At 38.6% G+C, this 18,213-nt stretch overlaps 1 protein-coding gene across 1 annotated transcript in view; it reads right to left on the reverse strand.

Moving 5' to 3' along the window:
- The window catches only part of Npepps (aminopeptidase puromycin sensitive), a 91,791-nt gene that overhangs the window by 63,749 nt on the left and 9,829 nt on the right, over positions 1-18,213 (reverse strand). The window contains exon 2 of the mRNA XM_057775653.1: positions 11,240-11,324. Coding sequence (XP_057631636.1) covers positions 11,240-11,324 — 85 coding nt within the window. The remainder of the gene's footprint in view (positions 1-11,239; positions 11,325-18,213) is intronic.

Genomic DNA, 18,213 nt, shown 5'->3' on the forward strand with positions numbered 1-18,213 from the left:
ATGGAGAAAGGCCAACAAAGGCATAGATGCTGGTTTTATGTACGTGAATATTTTGCCTGAATGTGTGCCTGGAGCCCATGGAGCTCAAAAAATAGGGTCTTGAATTCTCTGGAACTGGAGTCATAAAAGCCTATAAACCAACATGTGGATGCTGGGAATCAAACTCAGGTCCTCTGAAGAACAAGTGCTCTTAACTGCTGAGCCAACCCTCCAGTCCCAAAATTAAAAAATCTTAGATCATACTATTTATATGTTGCCCAGACAGGCTTCAAACTCTTAATCCTACCTCATGCAACCTGCATGTCAGGATTAATTATAAAAACGGGGCATGATGTCTGGCTAACAAACTTATTTTAAACTTTACTGGAAAATCTTTTAAAGGTTAGGCATGCTATATGTCTCCACACCCAGTACTCTAGAAGCTAAAGAAAGAGAAGCTGAGTTGGAGGCTATCCTAGGCTATATAGTAAGACCCTTGCCTAAAAGCACTTAAAAAAACTCATCTTCAAAGTGGAAGGGTAAGGTTAAGTAGTACAGAGCATACCTAGCATAGATGGGTCCTGTGTTTTTAACCCTCAACCTCACAGAAACAAGCATGAGAACAGGAGCATATGATCAGATAGTTATTATTCAACACTATTTCCTCACCTCTAAAAATAAAATCATTCCATTATGGTTTTTTTTTTTTTTTTTTTTTTTTTGGTTTTTCGAGACAGGGTTTCTCTGTGGCTTTGGAGCCTGTCCTGGAACTAGCTCTTGTAGACCAGGCTGGTCTCGAACTCACAGAGATCCGCCTGCCTCTGCCTCCCAAGTGCTGGGATTAAAGCCATGCGCCACCAACGCCTGGCTTCATTATGTATTTTTTAAAAGATTTATTTATGTATATGAGTACTCTATTGCATGCATGCCTGAATGACAGAGGAGGGCATCAGATCCCATTATAAAATAAATGATTGTGAACCACTAGGTAGTTTGATGCTGGAAACTGAATTCAGAACCTCTGAAAGAGCAGCCAGCGCTCTTAACAGCTAAGACATCTCTCCAGCCCTATGTATTTCTTAATTGTTTGAAAATTAAATGTGTATTATAGCTGGGTGTTGTGGTACACAACTTTAACCCCAGCACTTGATAGACAGAGGCAGGTGGATCTTTGTGAGTTGAGGTCAGCCTGGTTTACAAAGTGAGTTCAAGAACAGTCAGAGCTACACAGTGAGACTCTATCTCTAAAAAACAAAACAAAGCAAAAAAATAATTAAATGTATAATATACTCTATAAGTGATCAAAATAATATTGGTTATAACTTCTAAGAAATAGTCTGAGGGCTGGAGAGATGACTTAGCTATTAGTTAGTAAGCACTTCAATACTGAGGCTCACAACTGGCACTAACACCAGTTCAAGCGGATCAAATGCCCTCTTCTGAATTCCTCAAGGACCATCACACCTGGCTGAAAGAAAGGAGGAAGGGAGGGAGGGAAGGAGAGAGGGAGAAAGGGAAAAAGGAGGAAAGATATTTTCAGCCAGCAGAGCATGGTTTCATTGCTTGGAATCAAATATGTGATATAACTGGGTGTTGTGGAGCACTCCTTTAATCCCAGCACTAGGAGGCAGAAGCAGGCGGATCTCTGAGTTCAAGGCCAGTCTGGTCTACAAAGTAAGTACCAGAACAGCCAAGGCTGCTACATGGAGAAACCCTGTCTCAAAAAAGCAGTAATGAAATAAATAAGAACTTCTGAGTCAAACTTGTTAACATCCCTGTAATGCCAGTACTTGGGAGGTAGTGGAGGAAGAAGGACCAGGAATTCAAGGTCACCTTCAGTTACAAAACAAGGCTGAGGCCAACCTAGGTAGGTTACGTGAGATTTACTCTACAAAAATTAAGAAAATATTCTCAAACTGAAGATATAACTCATAGGCAGAACACTGGTCTGACATGTGTAAGGCTCTGGTTTAACTTTAGTACCACAAAAAAGAGAGAGAGAGAGAGAGAGAGAGAGAGAGAGAGAGAGAGAGAGAGAGAGAGAAATATCCCTTATTCCTTTCTGGCCTGGAGTATACCTTAGTGGTAGGGTGATTACAAGGCATTCATGGGGCTCTGGGTTTGATTATCAACACCAGGTGAACAACACCAAAAATGTTTGTATGTATGCACCCACACACATTTGCATGTGAGGGTCAACAGACAACTTTTGGGAGCTGGCTCTTTCCTTTGAATTTTAAGAAGATTCCAGGGATTCAACTAAGATCATCAGGCTTTTGTGGCAATACTTTTTGAGCCAAAATATTAATTTTTTCCTTTTTTTTTTAATTAAGGGAATCACAATAGGAGCTGGAAAGATGGCGCAGTAGTTAAAAGTACTTGCTGCTCTAGAAGAGGTCCCAGGTTCAGTTACCAGCACCCATGTGGTGGCTTAACTCAAGTTTCAGGGACTCTGATGCTTTCTTTAGCTCTCTACACCCAGTTTCTAATAATATTTTTTAAATTATTGGGGCTGGAAAGATGGCTCAGAGGTTAAGAGGTTAAGTGCTCTTCGAGAGGACCTGAGTTCAATTCCCAGCAACCAAATGATGGCTCACAACCATCCATAATGAGATCTGGTGCCTCTTTTGGCCTGCAGGTATACAAGCAGGCAGAATACTATACATAATAAATAATAAAGTTATGGGGCTGGAGAGATGGCTCAGCAGTTAAGAGCACTGACTGCTCTTCCAGAGGTCCTGAGTTCAATTTCCAGCAACCACATGGTGGCTCATAACCACCTATAATGAGATCTGGTGCCCTCTTCTGGCCTACAGGCAGGATACTGTATAAATAAATCTTTAAAAAAAAAATAAAGTTATTATTGCTGGGCAGTGGTGTCACACACCTTTAATTCCAGCACTTGAGAGGCAGAGGCAAGAGGATCTATCTCTGAGTTCACAGCCACCCTGGTCTATATAATGAGGTCCAGGACATCCATGACTGTTAAAGAAAAAAAAATTATCATTAATGTATGTTTGCATGATAGGAGGGCACATATGCTCAGGAATACATGTGGAGGTCATAAGACAAATGTGTAAAATTATCTCTTTCACCTTTATATGGATTCTGGGGACGGAACTCAGGTCACCAGGCTTGCATGACAAATGCACTATGTACTGAGCCATCTTATCAGCCCACTAATAACATTCTCAAGAGATCTAGTTTAAGAAATAGATGAAAATAAGTTATAAACACTATTTGAAGAAACATTTCTTTTTTTTTGAAGAAATGTTTTTAATGTTTTAAAGGCTCAGTCTTTGAAATTTTTTTCCTGACTTTATTAACTTCCTCTTAAAGTCAAAGAAAAGCATATGTACGCAAGCTTACCAAATTTAATTTAACCTAAATATCAGCAATTTACCAGGAGTGCAGTGCAAACTTATAACCTCAGCTTGAGCAGTTGATGTGGAAGGGCTCACACCTGAGATCAGCCAGGGCTACAGAGCAAGCTCTAGACCAACCTAGAATACATAACAAGATTCTATCTCAAAAAATAAATTTAATAAATACAACACCAATGGACTGGAGAAATGGCTCAGAGGTTAAGGGTACTGGCTGCTCTTCCAGAGGTCTTGAGTTCAATTCCCAGCAACCACATGGTGGATCACAACCATCAATAATGAAATCTGATGCCTCTTTCCGGTGTGCAAACAGGCAGAACATTGTACACATGATAAATTAATACAACACCAACACACATAATGCCTATCAATCTCTTACATATCACTAAAAAATAGAATCAATTTCACTACAGCATGTTATTAATTATGTAATGCATTCTAATTTCTGAACTTTTTTATTTTGAGATAGGATTTCTTTGTGTAACCTTGACTGTCCTATAACTAGCTGCTCTGTAGACATGGCTGGCCTCAAACTCACACAGATCCACCTGCCTCTGCCTCCTGAGTGCTGGGACTATGGGCATGTGCCATCACTGCCTGGGATAAGTTTTAGAACAATTTTTAAAAATATATCTTCATTTATTTATTATGTATACAGTGGTCTGCCTGCATGTATGTTTGGATGCTAGAAGAGAGCACCAGATCACATTATAGATCCACCAGTGTGAACACAGTACTGAAGAAGAATCAAGTGAGGACTACATCAACCATCTGTAAGACTTACTACAAAGCTATGGCAATGAAGGCAGTGCAATTCTGGTGAGAGAATAAAAAAATAGACAAGAAAAGAACCCAAAAAGAGACAAACACAAATAAACTCAACCAATCTATGACAAGGGGACAGCAATGTATAGAGAAAGGGCAGTTTCCTCAACAGATCACTGAACTAAACGTCCACATGCAATAAAGCAAACGTTTATATCCTCCATAGCAACTTAAATTGGACCATACATAGAAAGAAAAGTTAAAATTATGAAACTCCCAGAATGAAACAGACAAAAACCAAGATGACTTAAGTATGGTGATGACTTTTTTTTTTTTTTTTTTTTTTGGTTTTTTGAGACAGGGTTTCTCTGTGGCTTTAGAGCCTGTCCTGGAAGTAGCTCTTGTAGACCAGGCTGGTCTCGAACTCACAAAGATCCGCCTGCCTCTGCCTCCCAAGTGCTGGGATTAAAGGCATGCGCCACTACCGCCCGGCTTGGTGATGACTTTTTATCTATAACAACAAAGGCATGAATCCATGAAATAAATGATAAGCTAAACTTAACTAAAATTAAGCAACTGCTTTGCAAAAGACACTAAAAATGGAACGATAAGTCACAAAATAAGAGAAATGTTAGCAGAAGACCTATCTGACAAGAGTATTATCTAAAATATACAAGGAACTCTAAAAACAATAACAGAGCTGGAGAGAGTACACCTGTGATCCCTGCACTGAGAGTCTGAGGCAAAAGATTCTGAATTTAAGGCCAGCCTTAACTATGTAGTGAGAATATCTGAAGGGAAAAAAAAAAAAAGTCAAAAAAAAAAAAACAAAAAAAACAAAAAAACGGAAGGGGACCAGCAAACTGCAAAAAGCCAAAAAAAATATATATATATATATATAATATATATATATAATACACTCCTGTAATCCCAGTACTTGAGACCAATGTGAGACCAATCTAAGTGAGATCCTATTCCTTATCATTACTATCAAAGAAAGAAAGAAAGGATGATTCAAGCCTGTAGTCCCAGCTACTTAAGGGGTCAAAGTAGATACTGGCACTGTAGCTCGGTGGTGGGGTTCCAATTAAATATGTGCAAGATACTGGGTCAGATCCCCAGCAAGACAGAGAGCTAAACCAAAGAAGAGATAGCAAACAAGCCTATGAAAAGAATATGCACACCATACATCATCACAGAAATTCAAATGAAAACCAGCACACTCATAATGTCCAAACTCCAGAACACCAAATTCTAGTAAGGCAGTAGAGCAATAGAATTTATTTGAATCCTTCCCTGCTGGCAAAACAGACACTTTGGAAGTAGAAGTTGCTTACAAACTGAATAGCCTGGGCATAGTATCACATACCACCAATTCTAGCACTAGTGAGGTACAAACAAGCAGGAGGATCAGTAATTCAAGATCATCCTTGGCTACATATCCAAGGCCAGTCTGAGTTACATTAGAATCTGCCTCAGAAAGAAGATGGATGAGACTTAATACTTTGTACCATATGATCTAGCAATTATACTCCTTGGTATTTATACAAAAGGTCTAAGAACTTTGTAGTTTGGGAGCCTGTCCTGGAACTAGCTCTTGTAGACCACTGTCCTCGAACTCACAGAGATCCGCCTGCCTCTACCTCCTGAGTGTTGGGATTAAAGGTGTGCGCCACCACCACCCAGCTAAATATTTTATTTTTTTAACATTATCTTCAGGTGGCAGCATGCTAATACACACATCACCTTCTACCTTGTGAGCTCAGGAGAGCTAACTCAAGTCATGAGGTTGGGGGTGTGGCCTTTATCCACTGAGCCGTCTTGCCAGCCTTGGTATCTATAGTATCACAGAGACAACAATGGCAAATAAATTCAAACAACTTAGTTAATATGTTTCATTGTAATATAATACAGTTTATGCTAATTTTCACCGAAAATCTATACACCCTTAAGGTTGTGCCAGGAATGGCAGAACACACTTGTATTTGTAGCACTTGGCAAGTTGAAGCAGAAGGATCTCAACTTCAAGGCCAGTCTGAACTAAACACAATGAGTTGACAGCAGGCCTGAGCTATGGAGAGGACCTGCATCATAAATTAAATAAACAAACCTCTTTTTTACTCCCTTTTAGTCGGATGGCTTATGCTCACATCTTGTACTGAAGTCAAAATGATGAAGAAGATGCAGAATATTTCAGTTCTTGGAATCAGTTCCCAGGACTCTTTCAGAGGTTCCGAGTGTTCAATGTGGCCTTCAGAAATGTTTTATTTGGAGATGGGAATGCATCTTGATTCTAGAGCACCTGTCTAACATTCACAAAGCCCTAAGATCCAGCTTTAACTGGATTTATTCATTAATAAATAAATATTTTGCCGGGCGGTGGTGGCGCACGCCTTTAATCCCAGCACTCGGGAGGCAGAGGCAGGCGGATCTCTGGGAGTTCGAGGCCAGCCTGGTCTACAAGAGCTAGTTCCAGGATAGGCACTAAAGCTACAGAGAGACCCTGTCTCAAAAAACCAAAAGAAAAAAAAAATAAATAAAAAATAAATAAATATTTTTAAAAAAACATTTAAAGAAATGTTTTGTTTGAGCAGGTCTCTTTTGACTTTTTGTTTGCTTGAACTAGGTCTCAACCATGTAGTCTGGGTGGGCTTCAAATTTGTGACCTTATGCCTCACTAGCCTGAGTGCTGAGAGTAGAGGTCTCTCCATATGTGGCTTTCAGAAGTGTTTTGTTGTTGTTGTTCTTGTTTTATCTGAATACATGTATTTTTAATTGTTTGACTTATCTTGTTGGGCTGGAAATCTATTACCTGGAGCTTCATGAACGCTGGGCAACCACTGAAGCACTTGACTGTATCTACAAACCTTGAACATGTTTTTATGAGATAGGCATTATTTTTACTTTAGCCTCTGTCCCAATATATTTTCCTAATCCAAACCTAATTTAGTCATTTTCTTTTTTTTAATATTTCTTTATTTATTATGTATAGGATATTTACGCCTGTAGGCCAGAAGAGGGCACCAGACCTCATTACAGATGGTTGTGGTCGCTGGGAACTGAACTTAGGACCTTTGGAAGAGCAGGCAATGCTCTTAATCGCTGAGCCACCTCTCCAGTCCTAGTCATTTTCTTATTTGTCTGACTGCACAGTAACTCTGACCAAAGGCCCTAACCTACATCTCTGTCCTAGAACTGAAGCCGTACTCAAGTTCCTTTCCACTGAAAATGTCTTTATGAAATTCTCCATCACATTAATACATATGTTTTAGAGATAGTCAGTCATATTGCTTTTATTTTCAGTCTTCCCATCTTAAGGGCCACATAAGTTTTTAGAATAATGACATTAAATAAGCCTACTTCAAAGAGATGGTGGCTAGTGTTATTTATACATATATACATAATTATATGAAAGAATATACATTACTAAAAGATAGATAAGAGCTTATAGTCAAGTGGAAAGAACCATTACTTTTTGTCAAGTTAACAATTTGTTCTGATAATGTATTTGGCAATATTCTTTTGTTACCTTAAACACATGCACACTTCCATAAGCACACATTCAAATACACAAATATACTTCAACAATGTAATTTAGGTCCTTATGTAGATAAGCCAACATGAAGCTGGTAAATCTGGAATTATGTACTAGAGCTTTGTATGAAGACACTTCAGCAGGGGCGATCCTTTCTCACACACTAACGCTGAAAGCAGATATTAGATAGGATACACCTGGCACAAAATTTTCCAATGATCATTTCCTATGTGGCTTCACTCAAGCTGTCTATTAAGGATAAATTAAAAGACTCTTTACCTGTCAGGACCTGAGTTCAGGCACTCAAGAGTTTCGTATTTCTCTTGCAGAAGCTGATGACAATACTAATCCCTGAACTGTGTAGGGAGGTGCATTCCTTGCACTGGCTTAAGTGCTAGTGATTTCACCAACCCTTGAAGTGCAGAACAGTAAAAAAACAGTTTTCAGCCGTTTTCGCTTACTAGTTTCTCATTAAAAAATATATATATATTACAAAGTAAGATCTCAAATAGTTTCTTAAAATAAACCATGCCTAAAAGACAATGCCTTAGTGTCTAATAGTCTCTCAGGATTAATGCATATATCACAAGATGGCCTCTTCACCCATTAAAACTTTCTACTGCAGCAATTTCAGGGCTTCAAATACTTTTCTAGTTGGTTTTACCCTAAAGCATCAAAATTTAGTTGCGCCTGATATCTGAAACAAAATGTTGAATTTTTTGTTTGTTTGATTTTTGAGACAAGGTCTCACTGTGTAGCCCTGGCTGACCTGGAACTCACAGAGATCCACCTGCCTCTGCCTGCAGTGCTGAGATATCAATCTTGCATAAGGTAATAAGTACTCATGGGTACATGATGTGATCAGCTAAGTTAAAATGTTCCCTGTTACCAGTAGATAGCTCTGAAAAGAACTGGGTCGAATTTATAACCACCAGTTTCTAAAGGGACAACATGCCATACTCACCTATAATATAAAAACCATAAAATGCTACTAGGTCCAAGAGCAAAATTAAATTGTATGTGACTGTGTGTGTGTGTGAGTGAAGGTCAAATCTATTCCTGCTGCTTATACAATCCTTAAAATATCGAATCAAAAATTACCATTTTACAGGATAGGCTCCAAAGCTACAGAGAAACCCTGTCTCAAAAAGCCAAAAAAAAAAAAAAATTACCCTTTTTGCAAATTACATTCTAAAAATCAAACAAGCTTCCCTGGGTTTCCCCTGATACTATAAGAGAAAAGGATTGGGAAATGTGTCTTAGCTAGTTCTGAAGGAAAATTTTGTTGTTGGTTTTGTTTTTTGACACAGGGTTACTCTGTGTAGCCCTGGCTGTCCTGGAACTCACTCTACAGACCAAGCTGGCCCTGCCTGCCTCTGCCTCCTAAATGTTCCTAGTGCTGGGATTAAAGGCATGTGCCACCACCAAACAGTGGAAAATATTTTAAGTATCTAAAAAATGGTAATGTTTTATCTAAATCTTTCTATAAATTCTCTTTCCTTAAATGTGCACTGCTTTCCTGACTCCGTGAGAGCAATAACTAAGGTTGCACAAAGTGTAGGCAGCTCATTGCCAATTTAGTACCATGCAGTTGTGCACACTCAGAACCTTTTAAATTCCCGAACCCTTTCCTGCAGTTTGGTAAGGAAGTGTCTGTTCTTAGTTTTTTCGTTTGTTCATTTGTTTGTTTTTGGGTTTTAGAGACAGGATCTCTCTGTGTAGCCAGCCCTAGCTGTTCTGGAACTTGCTCTATAGAACAGGCTGACTTGGAACTCAGATATACATAAGTAAGCTAAAACTAGACCTGCCTAGATACCTCATTAAAATCCTACACTGACTTAAATTTCCTCTAACTGAAAGCTAGCCTTGATTTAACTGTCTCAAGTGTTTTCATTTTTCCAAAGAGGTGAAGAAATTGATCATTCTCTTATTTGACAGGCAATTTTTTAAAAATTGGCTCTTGTTCAAGTCCATTTGAAGAATCTTTTTCTAAACTTAAAATGTAGCAGTTCAACATCACAAACTAAACTCCTGAGCATAACCTAACTGCAGCAACAGGACAGGCCACCTCTTCTACCCCATCTTCCTACTGACAAGACATCTTAGGAAAGTCAAGACACAAATGCCAGACCTTAAAATAAACCTGTATGGTTTTTTTTTCAGCACATTGTAAAGCAGAAGAATAAAAAAATAGGAATTTTTCAAAATAGCAGTAATTTATTCTATGTCAAATAAGATTTTTCTGTAAGTAACTAAAAAAATATTCTGACAAGAAATGTTAAACACTAAAGTAAAAAGCAATTTGGCTCCATTCACCTTATGTGGGAATAAGATCTGAACCCCAAACCTATTATAACCTTACTAAAATTACAACATCTACAATAGTTCTCATTTAAAGATGCTAATTGGGTGCCCACAAAAATACACCGTGCTTGTTTTTTAACATCCTCATGAACAACACCAATATCTAGCTTCTAACCTTAACACTTGGCCTCATGAAGGAAGTATTTTTTTCAGTTATAAGATTTACTATCTCAATTAAACCTACAGTTCAAGGTGATGAGGTCTTTTTATTTTAATATTTATTTATTTATTTATTATATATACAATATTCTGTCTGTGTATATGCCTTCACGCCAGAAGAGGGCAGAAGACCCCATTACAGATAGTTGTGAGCCACCATGTGGTTGTTGGGAATTGAACTCAGGACCTTTGGAAGGGCAGGCAATGCTCTTAACCTCTGAGCCATCTCTCCAGCCCCGGTGAAGAGGTCTTTTAAGAAAAATAAGATTCAGCCGGGCGATGGTGGCGCACGCCTTTAATCCCAGCACTTGGGAGGCAGAGGCAGGCGGATCTCTGTGAGTTCGAGACCAGCCTGGTCTACAGAGCTAGTTCCAGGACAGGCTCCAAAGCCACAGAGAAACCCTGTCTCGAAAAAACCAAAAAAAAAAAAAAAAAAAAAAAAAAAAAAATAAGATTCAAAAAAAAAAAAAAAGAAAAAGAAAAATAAGATTCTTTGATAAAACTTTCATGTTCAAAGTATTTATTTATTCACGCCTGGAGGTGGTGGCACAGGCCTTTAATCTCAGCGGCAGGCAGATCTTTGAGTTTGAGACCAGTCTGATCTACAGAGTGAGTTCCAAAACAACCAGGGCTACACAAAGAAACCCGGTCTCAAGAAAAAAAAATCAGCTTTGTTATGCTCGTTATTATATTCATTTTACATTATAAAAATGTAATTTCCCAGGATAACAACAAGTTGTTTCAAGTAAAATTTAAATTCTGACCCTTCACTTATCTTATAATACACAATACAATAGTAAATAATACTATTTAAAAATCTTCCCATAAACAACTAACAAACTTGCTTTGCTTTCCTTTGTTCTATTGTTTTTTGAGACAGAATCTCATCACATAGAGCAGGTTAGCCTCAGCCCCCATCCTGGGATTTTACAGATATGCACTACCATGCCTGGCTCATGCTAAACTAATCAGCACTGAAGTCTCAATTTGAAAGTATAAGTCATTCAATCTCTGTCTCTCCACATACCAAATTAAAATGGAAGTCAGGTCTTACCTTCATCTCCTTCTGGTGCATATGAAGCTGTAATAATGTCAATATCAGCACAATTCATCACAATCTGATTGGTTGCCTGCCTTACCTAACAAGAAAAAAAAGTTATTATCAGAAATAGCATAAAAATACGTTCACCTTCAACCTGGGCTAATGTTTCATCCAATTTTTTAAAACTTATACAATAGTAAAATAAGTTGTTTTAATACTTCCAAGCAACTCACATATTCTAAATTATATTAAAAGCAATAAATGTTTAATAATATATTTTTTGGTGAGGGGGGTGTTCGAGACAGGGTTTCTCTGTGTAACAGCCCTAACTATCCTGGAACTTGCTTTGTAGATCAGACTGGCCTCGAACTCACAGAGATCCACCTGCCTCTGTTTCCCAAGTGCTGGGATTAAAAGCGTGTAGCACCACTGCCCAGCTAAGTTTTTCATTCTATTTAAACATCTGATCAATAAATAAAATCTTTTATACCTACATCTTTATTTTTAAAAAACCAAAAATTTCATTTTAATATTAGGGGTTGGAGAGAGGCTCACCATTAATAGAGGAAGGCCAGAGTTTAGTTCCCAACATCCACATCAGGAAGTACCCCCGTCCATCTGTCCCCCCAAACACACACACATTAAAAAAATAAATTTTTAAAAAGTTGAGCTAAGGGGACTGGAGAGATGGCTCAGTGGTTAAGAGCACTGGTTGCTCTTCAAGAGGTCCTGAGTTTAATTCCCAGCAACCACATGGTGGCTTACAACCATCTGTAATAAAATTTGGTGCCCTCTTCTAGCCTGGAATAAATAAATATATCTTAAAAAAAAAAAACAAAAAAAAACCCCAGGTTGAGTCAAAGTCCAGTCCTCTGAAAAGCAGGGATCATTCTTAACCACTGAGCCAAACCTCCAGTTTCCTAAAGCTTAGTCACTAACTCAATTTTAATTTCAAGAAAAAAATTAATGTTTTTTTTTTAATTTTTATTTCTTTTGATGTTGTTTTGCCTGCATGTATATCTGTATGAAGGAATCAGATCTTCTGGAACCAAAGTTACAGACAGTTGTGAGCTGCCACGTGGGTGCTGGGAATTGAACCGGGGTCCTCTGGAAGAGCAGCCAGTGAGTACTCTTAATCGCTGAGCCAATCCGCCCCTCAAGAAAAATTTAATACGAAAATCTTTCTTATATATTACACTAGTTACATACTAACTATATCAGCACACTGAAGCCATGAGGGTTTCCTCGAGACTAAACTATGATTAAAAAAAAAAAAAAAACTCATAAAATAGGGGCTGGAGATAAGACTCAGTGGTTAAGACCACTGGCTGTTCTTCCAGAGGATGGTGTTTAGTTCCCAGCACCCACATAGCAACTCACAACTGACTGTAACTCCTCCAATCCTAAGAGATCCAAACCCTCTTCTGGTCTGTTCGCTGCATGTAAATGGGACACATACATGCAGGCAAAACACCTATATACAATAAAAAAAATTTTTTTAGTTTAGATTTTTCTTTTCTCAAGAAAACATTTGAAATGTAAAAGACACTATGGCTTATGACTTACCATCAATATTAATATCAATCTATCTTATTTGTGTTAGATTTAAAGGTGGGGAGGGTTCGGGATTAGCTCAATTGTAGAGCACTTGCCTAGAAGCACAGGGTCCTGAGTTCAGTCATCAGATTGGGGGGATGGTTACTCCTTATCCTTGATCAACAGCCTGAAAATATTAAATGGAAAGTTCCAAAAACTATTTGTTTTGTGATACTACGGCCTTATATTTGACATGCACTCTACCATTTAGATAAATCCTGAGTCTGAACAATTCTTAAATCTTAAATTGTACACCTAAGGGGCTGAAGAGATGGCTCAGAGGTTAAGAGCACTGGCTGCTCTTCCAAAGGTCCTGAGTTCAATTCCCAGCAATCCCATGGTGGCTCACAACAATCAATAATGAAATCTGGTGCCTTCTTCTGGCCTGCAGGCACACATGCAGGCAGAATGCTGTGTACATAACAGATAGATAAAATAGATAGATAAATGGTACACTTAAGGTAGGTAGTGTCTCATGTCTATAATCACAGTACTTGGGCAAATAAGGCAGAAGGAACAAAAGTTACAGACCAATTTGGACTCTATATACAGAGACTTCAAGGCTAGCCTGAACAACACAGCCAGACTGCCTTTCTTTAAAAAAAAAAAAAAAAAAAAAAAAAAAGGTGCCAGTGGTACACTCCTTTAATCCCAGCACTCTGGAGGCGAATCTCAGTGAGCTTGAGACGAACCTGGTCTACAGAGTGAGTTCCAGGACAGCTAGGGCAAAGAAAATCTGTCTCAAAAAAACCAAAAAGAAAAAAAGAAAAAAAAAAAAAGAACACGGTGGTTCACAACCATCTATAACTCCAGTTCAAGGGGATCTGAAGCTCTCTTCTGAAGTCTGTAGGCACCAGGCATGCCTACATACTGCAAAACCACACATAGCAGGCAAAAACACCACCACACACACAAAACAAAAGGAAAAAGAAAAAAGAAATACAAAGTTTCAATAAAATAAAATCTAAAAATAAATAAAAAGAATTACTTTTTAAAAAATTACACAGCTTAGCATAAAATCTCCTGTCCTGTCAAGGAATCCTTTGTCCAGTTTAGACAGACTATAATCCCATTTACAGCTAGTCATAACCTTAGAAATCCAGGTTCTCAGATGACTGTTAGAGACATCCAACTGTTTATGACTGTAGAGACATCCAAGTGTTTGTGTCCAACTATTATTTTACTTAACAATGGCCCAAAGGTACAAAGATAGTACCATTAAAGAACAAGCTAGGCATGGCAGCACACACTTAATATCAGTACTTGGAAAGCAGAGACATGTGGATCTCTAAATTCAAGATCAACCTAGTCTACAGAGGTCCAGGACAGCCAGGGCTACACAGAGAGAAACCCTGACTTCAAAACAACAACAAGCCGGACGGTGGTGGCAACGCCTTTAATCCCAGCACTCAGGAGGCAGAGGCAGGTGAATCCCTGTGAGTCTGAAGCCAGCCTGGTCTACAAGAGCTAGTTCCAGGACAGCTAGGACTGTTACACAGGTAAACCCTGTGTAGAAAAACAAAAACAAAAAAAAAGAAAAGAAAAGAACAACAAAAAAAGGAAAACAGAATAGTTCTTATACCATGTCGCAACACTCTAAAACATATAGGAAAGCCATAAAATAGGCTATGACTTCAAGTATCCAAATGCATGTGTATTTATTTGTTTCAGCCTCCCCTGAAATTATAGGGGTACTTCACCACACCTGGAATGATCTAATTAATTTGAATTACTTTGCAATGTTCCTATGATTAAAACAGTTATTTATCCAGATGCTTCCAAAAGAAGTTTGCTACTTGTTTATATGTTACATATAAACAAAATAGTACTATAATAAACATCTCGGTCTCGAGTTTTCTTGTGCACATGCAGAACTTTTTCAGAGAAAAAAAACAAATGATAACTTTTCTAGACTGCAGGATGCGTGTGTGTGTATAACATTACCAAGACTCAACAAATTCCCTCCAGAGTAGCTCCAACTGACACTCCACTGCACAAAGAGTAAAGAAATTCAGTACCCTCTAAACCACTTAAAATGTCTGATAATCTGGTAAATATTAAATGGCATTCTATGGTTTTAATTATAATCTCCCAAATTACATACTCTGGTTATTAAACACATCTTGCATTTCCCCCTGGAAATTTCTTGTTTAAACTGTTATCCCTTGAATATAGTTCCTACACACATACACACAGAGTTTATAAAAGTTCCTATTTCAAAACAAAAATGTCACATCGTTTTAATTTTTTTTAATAGCAATAGTCCTTCTCATTGTATTTCATCAGAACATACGCAATCAGTACCAAAACCTTTATGCCCAACTGGTCATAGGGAAAAAAAAACTTCTGCCTATTCATAAGCAGAATTAAAGAAGGGGAGTGGGAGCCATGCATGTAATCACAGTACTGAGAAAGCAAAGCTAGGAGGGTAACGAACCAGGGTCACAAAACAAGACCTTGTCTCAAAAAACCAAAAAGGTGGCTGAGGATGGCTCAGTAGGTAAAGACTCCTGCTTCCAACCCTAACAACCTGAATCTGAACCCCAGGACTTCTATATACATACCACGGCATCCCCAAACCATCCCCCACAAATAATAAATTTTCTTAGAAAAAAGAAGTGCAGGGGGAAAGAGACCTTAACTGTAGTTTGCTCCAAAGACAGAACTGAAAGAATATTTTTCCAAGTCTAAAGATTATGCCAACAAAATAACTTGCTTTAGGAGCTGGAGATATAGATCATTCAGTGGTTAAGAGCACTGACTGCTCTTCCAGAGGACCCAGGTTCAATTGCCAGCGCCCACACGGCAGCTAACAACTACCTGTAACTCCAAGGTTTGACAGTCTCACACAGACATACATGCAGGCAAAACACCAATGCACATAAAATAAAGATAGATATATCATTTTTTAAAAAAATTGAGTTGGTTGCTGGTCTTAATCCTCATCTAGGCAACCATTACTGTCATGCTTCAACACAGACAGTGAATTTTCGCAGCAGCCAGTCATCTAATCTAACAAGTCAACATAACTGCGTTGCTTTACATTCACAAATCACATTTAGCTTAAAATGTTCATTTACTTTAGAAAGCATTATGTACAATAGCAAATTACCAGTATTTTCTCATTCTTCCTGTGTTTAGGGAAAATCTACCTGCTTATACTAATAAACCAAGCTATATGTTACTTGACAGCTACTTTTTCTTTTCAGGTTACTGACATTTTTAAAAGTCAGAGGAAAAACAACATGTGCCTTAAAAATAGAACTCCATAGCCAGGCAGTGGTGGTGCACACTTTTAATCCCAGTACTCAGGGAAGGGACAGAAGCAAGCAGATCTCTGTCATTTCAAGGCTAGCCTGGTCTACAAAAGCTAGTTCCAGGACAGGCACAAAAGCAACACAAGAGAAACCCTGCCTCGAAAAAACAAAGAAACAACAACAAAAACAGAACTCCATTAAACCATTTAAATATTAGTCAATATCACTTCACCTCCCCCAAAACAGTAACACCCTAGACAGGAAGCCAACAAAGAGAACTCTTAAAAACTGTGATAAGAGGAGCTGGAGAGTTGGTCCAGTGGTTAAGAGCCCTTGTCTTCCAGAAGTACTGAGTTCAATTCCCAGCAACCATATGGTGGCTCTCAACCATCAGTAATGAGATCTGGTGCCCTTTTCTGGCCTGCAGACAGACAGGCAGGCAGAATGCTGTATACATGATAAATAAATAAGTCTTAAAAAAAAAACTGAGATAAGCTGGGCGGTGGTGGCGCACACCTTTAATCCCAGCACTTGGGAGGCAGAGGCAGGTGGATCTCTGAGTTCGAGGCCAGCCTGGTCTACAAGAGCTAGTTCCAGGACAGGAACCAAAAGCTATGAAGAAACCCTGTCTGGGGTGGGGGGGGGGGAACGGGACAAAACAAAACAAAACAAAAACTGAGATAAGAATGCTGAACTGGCCAGGCAGTGGTGGCACACGCCTTTAATCCCAGCACTTGGGAGGCAGAGGCAGGCGGATCTCTGTGAGTTCGAGACCAGCCTGGTCTACAGAGCTAGTTCCAGGACAGGCTCCAAAACCACAGAGAAACCCTGTCTCGAAAAACCAAAAAAAAAAAAAAAAAAAAGAATGCTGAACTGCGGTGGGGTTTGGGTGGAGGATTGTTTTCTTTAAGGGACTAGGCACCAGGAGTTTGACCATGCACCAGTGAGTGCATGAGCAACACAAACTGGACTTTTTTGGGGGGGCGGGGGTCACAAAGGTTGAGGGAGTGAGAGAAGTGAACCTAGGAGGACTGGGAAGTGAATTTATTATATGAAATTCCCAAATAATCAATAAAAATATTATTTAAAGAGTCAATTTTTTGTCCCTGATTAGAGATGCATTTAAAAAGGCAACCAAAAATAGGATAATCCACAAAAAGTGACTTTGTATTTACTGCCTGGTAAATAGTAACCACATTAAAGGATATTGTGTACACACACATACCCCAAAGTCACTGTATTCTCATATAATTTAAAAAGCAGCATTCACCCAACAGTATATAAAGTACCCAGTCGGTACCTGATTTAAACTTTAAGAACTCTGTACTGTATCATATAGTTTTAGGGGTGCCAGCATAAATGTTCTACTCAACAGATATAATTTAAAATATGCTTGTAGACACAGGCATATGTGCTAATTTTAAAACAATACAAAGTCATCTTTCCAACAGCAAGAACCGGATGATAATAACAGCATGTTACTTCTCATATATTGATACCATCATGTTAGTAAATATTATCTGTGTTCTACTATTAAAAACAAAAATGCTGCCCGGTGATGGTGGCACACACTTTTTATCCCAGCACTTGGGAAGCAAAGGCAGGAGGATCTCTGAGAGTCAGCCTGGTCTGCAGAGTGAGTTCCAGGATAGCCATGGAGACACAGAGAAACCCATTTAGAAAAGAAAAAGACTAAAAACTGAAGCAAAAAAAAACAAGAGCGATAGAGAGATGACTTAGCAGTAAAGAGCATTATTGATCTTGCAGAGGACCCACAGTACCCACAACTATTCCTAACTTTTCCAGAGGATCTGATACCCTCTCTTGACTTCCATTCATAATTCTAGTTTCAATGAGTCTGATGTCCCTTTTTGCTCTCTTTTTGTTTGTGTGTGTGCGTGTGTTTCGAGACCGGGTTTCTCTGTGTAACAGTCCTGACTGTCCTGGAACTTGCTTTGTAGAACAGGCTGGCCTCAAACTCACTAAGCTCCACCTGCCTCTGCCTCCTAAGTGCTAGGATCAAAGCATGCAACACCACCACCCAGCCACCTCTCTCTCTCTTTTTTTTAAGATTAATTTTAAAAATTTTATTTATGTATTTTATGTATGGGTGTTCTAGTTGGCATGTGTGCC

Source organism: Chionomys nivalis, chromosome 7, assembly GCF_950005125.1.
Source record: "Chionomys nivalis chromosome 7, mChiNiv1.1, whole genome shotgun sequence".
Taxonomy (NCBI): domain Eukaryota; kingdom Metazoa; phylum Chordata; class Mammalia; order Rodentia; family Cricetidae; genus Chionomys; species Chionomys nivalis.